Here is a 6,756-nt window from a genome sequence, read left to right on the forward strand (position 1 = left end):
TTGTGGCTGGAAAGGCATCCGCTGTGTAAAACATATGCTGGATAAGTTGGTGGTTCATTCCGCTGTGGCGACCCCTGATAAATAAAAGACTAAGCTGAAGGAAAAACAATGAATTGAGCGTTTGGAACAGTGATGAGACAGTATTCATGATTTAAAGCTTCAATTTTGGGCCAGTCACATTGTTAAGCTGTGTTTTCTGATTATAACGAAACTCTTTCAGGAATAGATGTGTGATCAGATGTTTCAGTATTTGTGAGATGCACATACCTTTTCTATTCTTGCAGACACAGTAAAGGATCAAACCAGCAAACGCTATCATCATTATTATCACTCCAGTAATCAACACAATGAAAGATAGACGAGGGGCGGGTTTTAGTGATATTTCTTTCTCTAGAATGTAGAAATCTGTAATAATTAGTTAAATAAGGTTTTATATACAGTTTTTTGTACACAAAATAGATAGTTTTTTTGTGTTGTATGAGCAGATCTTTACCTCTACAGAGTGGTTTAATCTCCATTTCCTCTTTTTTCCAGCTGACAGGATTGCTGTAGTTATAGAAGATCGATTCCTCACTGAAGAACAGAATGAGGGTGTTGATCTGCTGTGATGTCACTTCCTCTGGTGAGCATTGGTTGTTCTGATAGCTAGAGTTAATGATGAGGTCTTGAGCTCTGCATGTGAAGTTAACAGTACAGGAGTCACTGCTGATTGAGTTTACAGTCGGAACAGGAGCCTCCACTGCGTCTGAAACACACATTTACACTTACAGGATCACAATCAGCTGAGTGATACGATATACTGTCAAAGCTGAAGACCAAACCATTTATACACATACAAGAATATTAACTAGTCAATTATAACTGCAGTAGGAGATAAAATCCTGAACTAACGACAAAGTGGTGTAAGCTGATTTAAATCTGCATATCTGAAATGAAAAACTGAACATAAACTACATTTATGAATTATGAATAGTCTTTTATGGAGCAAAATGTTAAATCACACACAGAAATGACACTCACCTATAACAGACACTCTGTATACAACATGTCTTTGTTGTGTGGGAACTCTATTCTGTTCTGATATGACAAGTAAGTTTTAATCTTCTTAAATTCATTAGAATATTTAACTATATTTTCATATTTATCATTTATCCAGAATAAATCATCAAACTCTGGTAGTTGTTGTGTCTGTAAATCCAGCTGAACAGAATCAGTCTGCACAAACACAGTGATCTCAGCACTGAACCCTGAGGAGAGAGAAAGACGCCGTTCAGTAGATTTACTTTGCACTTTCATCTTATTCCATCAACTTTCACATTTAATTAAACAATGAAGTTAAAGAAATTTCAATTATTGCTTTTTCTCCCAAAGTGTCATTTCCTATCATTTGTCATTGTCCTCATACAAACAGGATCACTTTAACATTCACATTTATTACATTTTTTTAAGGAAGCACTCACAGGACAAATTTTATAACAAATTGCGCAAAAACAGAACTTTAGAAAAGAAAAACCTGGAAATAATCATGATCTATAGAGAATAAAGTAATCAATTAATCAATCCACAGATATACAGATATTCTGTTTTGATGACAGATGGTTGTCAACTTATATTGAGCAAAACAATTTAATATGAAATGTAAAAAACTTTAAGGGCTGTACATCACCTCCAATATCTTTATTCTTTAATTCCCACAATGCCAAGTTTAAGAGCCGAAAGACATTTGTGTTTTTCTTTAACATTAAACGTCTTTTATTAGCATCTAAATGCTGGATCAACTAATGCTGAATAAAGATATTAGCTTAGCTTTAACCTCGTCAGACATTTAACACTGAAATGACAAAACACAAGACCATTACATTCTTCTACATTTGTTAATCAACTCTCTTACCTGTTTCAGAGATGAGGACGAGAATGAAGGACACAAGAAGACGATCGACTACCATTGTAACAAACGTCAAGATGGCTGATGGTGAGTTTTTTAAACAGGAAGTCACTTAATATGTGTGGAATGAGTTTGTCAACTGCTGGATTAATGTTAGCTAGGTGTAACACATTTAGCATGATAATATAACGCATTTAGCTTTAAGACTTGACACTAAGGTTTGAGGCTTAAATCCCCATTTCATGTGCAATATTTGGACGGTCGTGTCAGAATTTGGTGCAAATCAATTGAAAGCATGGATCATCCTGCCTTGTATCAGGTGTTCAGGCTGCTGATGGTGTAGTGCTGTGAGGAGTTTTTCACTTTGGGCTCTTCAGTAACAAAGTGGCATCATTTAAATGTCACAGACTTCCATATGTAATGTAACTGAGCATGTCCATTTCTTAATGAGCACAGTGAGCCAGTCTCACGAAGGTGATTTCCAGCAGGATAATCAGCATAACACAAACAGGGCAACAGTAACAATACTAATAAATGGCTATTTTAATTACACTGGACAACCAAATGCATTTGAAGTGTTTTAGCAGACTTGCTAATTCTCAACACTTGTCCACGAGAAGCTTGACATAAAATGAAGATAAAATAGATCCATATACACTATTATAAACATTAAAACACATTATAAACACACTAACATTATAATTCTTTACATCAAATTGCTATTGCTAATTAGGTTTTTTGCTCTTACCTTTTAACACATACAGCTTAGTGTTGTGCAGGTATTTTGCACATTTTTTATGTAAAACTTTGTGTCGGCAAACCCCTTTGCGTACAACATATTTTCTTTTTTGCACATTAAATCTTGTAGGCTAAAATGATGCATTTTTTGACTCAGCACTGTTTATTTTTTGCACAAAAATATTTTAGGCCAGAAAGTTTTTTTCAACATTTTTATTTCATCTCTTTCTCTTTCTCATTCATACTCTCCCCAGTCGTCTCCTTTTGCTTCTCATCCTCATCATCCTTCTGGTTTTCATGCTGTCTCTTTTCTTGATTCTTTTTTTCTTCTCCGCCTTTGGCTTTTCTTCCTCCCCCTCTGTTTCTTCCTCCTTCATCTCCTCTTCATTCATATCCTCCTCCTCATTTTCTTTCATTCTCTCCTCTTTTATCTTCATCTCTCCCTCAACCATCACCTCCTCTTTCTTCTCCTCCTCTTTTATCCTGCTATTTCTCTTTCTCTTCCTTTTCTTCATGTTTTCCTTCTCTTCTGCTTCATTTTCTTTCATTCTCTCTTTTAGCTTCATCTCTTTCTCATTCTTATCCTCCTCATCCTCTTCATTTTCTTTCAAACTCTCCTCTTGTATCATCATCTCTTCTTTCACCACCTCCTCCTCTTCCTTCTCCTCCTCCTTCATCTTGCTATTCCTCTTTCTCCTCCTCCTCTTCTTAATCTTTTCCTCCTTGTCCTTCTCATCATTCATCCTCATCTCCTCCACCTCCTCCTCCTTGTTCACATGCTCTGTGTTGTGTGTCTTCATGTCATCTTTGTCATCCACCTGCAGAACAAAACCAAACTCAAGTCAGTTCACACGTAAGCAGATATCATTCCACTCACTGATCTTGAAACAGACTCTTGATATATTAGTAAAAGCATCAGGAGAACATGCATTAAACAGTTGGTCATCTTTATATACTCACCTTTAGGTCGTCATTCACACAACTCTCTTCATGATTATGAGTGATGACAAGAGCAACCTCCAGACTCTGGTCAGACTCAGATGGGCAGAGAATGTCATCTGTCAGTAGAGAAATGATTGCAGTTACACAGTTTACACAGTCATTTATTCTCAAGGCGATGTTAAACTTGGGTGAAGTGTAATTAAAAATACTAATTATTCATCACATCATAGGTAAAAAAAAATAGCAATAAATATAATTATTTACCATCAGAGTCTGCAGAGGCAGAGAGCTGCTCCTCAGTCTGGCCAAAGCAGGACATCCTGAAGAATTTTCTGGCAGCTTTGAGGAAATTGGCCACTTTACTCTTTTTCCTCTTTGTTGTTCCCTCGTCCTCCTCCATCTCATCTATTAAGAGAAATGATTGTAGTTTACACACTTTTTAGATCTCGACATGTAAATCAAGGAAACTCATACTCATTTCACAATATAAATATGACTTACAATCATTGCCAATGTCAGGCGTTTGCTTGAACTGCGGCGTCTCTTTCTGCCTTCGGAAGATCTTGTTTTTCCTGGCAGGTTTCAGGAAAGAGGGCAGTTTTAAGCGCCGGTTTTTCTTTGGCTTCTCCATCACAGTTGTACTCGTGATCTCCATATTCAGTTCGTCGTTCGCCATATAGACACAGTTTGTTCGCTTGGACAGAATCAGTGATCGTTCTTGCTACTGTAAACCAACAATGTTAAATGTGTCTGCTGCAAGTACTCTGGTGTGATGTAGAGATTATATACGCATCATCAGATTTTAAATGTTCTAAAAGTGATCTCTGCCTCAGTGTTTACTTTTAAAAGTGAAATGACTCAAGATAAATGCATGTTAGCAAAGACGATATGGAATACACTTAAAGAGACTTTGATATTACATAAAATCAAATATGATCAGCTCAAGAAATCTAAATGATCACAAAAGCTGTTTTTATTGCAATTTATATGTTCAATTAATTAAATGGAGGTTTAAATGAAGACAAATTGTTGAGCCTTCCTTTGAAATTTTAGTTTCTTTGCAAATTGTTACCAAAGCTTATAGACAGAACCTGCAGAAATAATAAATAAATAAATAAATGTGCAAATAAACACATAAAAAATTTAATAAAAACACAGATTCCTGCATCAATAAAAAAATAAAAAATAAATATGCAAGTAAAAAAATAAATAATTAAAAATTGCCTGCATCAATAAATAAATATGCAAATAATTTAATATATATACACACAAACACACACAAATTCCTGCATAAATAAATATATAAGTTAATAATAGTGTGGGAAGATAAATAATTAAATCACTTGCATAAACATTTCAAACGTTTATTAATTTGCTTATGCTTTATGCTTTACATATTTAAATAGCAAAATCTGCTTATTTTTTATGTTGAATTAATTATAAATGGCTATACATTTATTAATTTTCCTTCGGCTTAGTCCGTTTATTCATCTGGGGTCGTCACCGCAGAATGAACCGCCAACTATTCCAGCATATGGTTTCACAGTGGATAACGGCTATACAATTGAAGACAAAATACTAAGCCCTCCTGTGAAATTTTAATTCTTTTGTAAATATTTACAGAGTTTAATGTTAACAGAGCAAGGACATTTTTCCACAGTATTCCTATCTTATATTTTTTGTGGGGAAACTTTTTTGTTTAGTTTGGGTCGAATAAAAAAAAAAAGTGTTTTCATCAACAGTTTAAAATAGCTAGGGACATTATTTTTAGCCCCTTTTTTTTCCCCCCGATTGTCTACAATATAACTTTTGTCCAATTATGACTTTAATAGACCATTTTGAGGGACGTAAACAAAAACATGATAGTTTTAATAACTATACTTAAAATTAACTTTATAATTAATAGAAAATCTTATTGCAAGTGAAACATGTTTAATTAAAAGTAAATAATAACAAGAATAATAACAAGGAAGGGCAGCGCAGTGTGAAGGCTGTCGCCTCACAGCAAGAAGGTCGCTGTTACAAGCCTTGGCTAGGTCAGTTGGCATTTCTGTGTGGAGTTTGCATATTCTCCCAGTGTTGGCGTAAGTTTCCTCAGGGTGCTCCGGTTTCCCCCACAAGTCCAAAGACATGCGCTATAGGTGAATTGGGTTAGCTAAATTGTCCGTTGTGTATGAGTGTGAATGCGTGTGTATGAATGTTTCCCAGTGATATGTTGCAGCTGGAAGGGCATACGCTGTGTAAAACATATGCTGGACAAGTTGGCGGTTTATTCCTCTGTGATGACTTCTGATTAATGAAGGGACTAAGCCGAAAATAAAATAAATTAATGAATGAATAACAAGGAACGAAAAAAAAAAAAATGGTTGTCTACAAAACAACTGTTGTCCAATCATGACTTGCATAATTAATTTAACTTAACCTAATTAACTTAACTAAACCTTTAAACTGCACTTTAGTAAAATATGATTCACTGTCATCATGGTGAAGACAAGAAATGAGTTATTAAAACTTTTGTGTTTTAAAATGTTAAATATTTATTATCTCCATCAAACAACACAGGACTATTTGAAAAGAAAACAAATATTAGGAAGGCTTATAATTTTGTCCTTATTGTTGACAAAGGATTCAATAAGAGTTTTCTGTGTGATACTCAAAACCACAAAACTGACATTTGTTCACTTTAAATCAATGTACTGTATTCGTAGTTTAATGTGATCCGCCCTCAGGAGTGTGAATAATATTGCCTATTAATTGACTAATTCATCTTATTGGCAAGAGTGTATAGATCATATGTTTGCATGTTCGCCCTATGTTGGCGTGAGTTTTCTTCGGGTGCTCTGGTTTCCCCCACAGTCCAAAGACATGTGCTATAGGTGAATTGGGAGAGCTCAACCAAGACATATTTGTTTTGAACAATGTAAAATTTTAAGGTCTTTCACACGGGCCAGTGCATGCATATTAAACAGAAACTCGATGGGCTTTTTACTTTAATGGACTTCTTGGCAAATAATTTATTTTTTTATTGGGTCAAGTGATAAAATTTAGATGTGGACCCTAATTTTTTTTTTTTTTTATTGGATGAATTAAAGCAAAATTTGACTTTTTGTTTTGTTTAAAATAAATATATTCTGTATGAATAGAAGTGACATTTTGTCCTGTGATGCAAAGCTGAATTTTCTTACGTGATC

At 34.7% G+C, this 6,756-nt stretch overlaps 1 protein-coding gene across 1 annotated transcript; it reads right to left on the reverse strand.

Moving 5' to 3' along the window:
• Nucleotides 1-2,411: 2,411 nt before the first annotated feature.
• Nucleotides 2,412-5,271, reverse strand: LOC141375073 (uncharacterized). The gene is made up of 4 exons (XM_073952401.1): nt 4,067-5,271; nt 3,830-3,970; nt 3,584-3,681; nt 2,412-3,441 (listed from the first exon to the last, which is right to left on the reverse strand). Exons 1-4 carry the CDS (start codon nt 4,239-4,241, stop codon nt 2,863-2,865), a joined length of 993 nt encoding a protein of 330 aa, XP_073808502.1. The 5' UTR covers nt 4,242-5,271; the 3' UTR covers nt 2,412-2,862.
• Between the last annotated feature and the right edge of the window lie 1,485 nt (nt 5,272-6,756).

Source organism: Danio rerio, chromosome 1 (genome assembly GCF_049306965.1).
Source record: "Danio rerio strain Tuebingen ecotype United States chromosome 1, GRCz12tu, whole genome shotgun sequence".
Classification (NCBI taxonomy): Eukaryota; Metazoa; Chordata; class Actinopteri; order Cypriniformes; family Danionidae; genus Danio; species Danio rerio.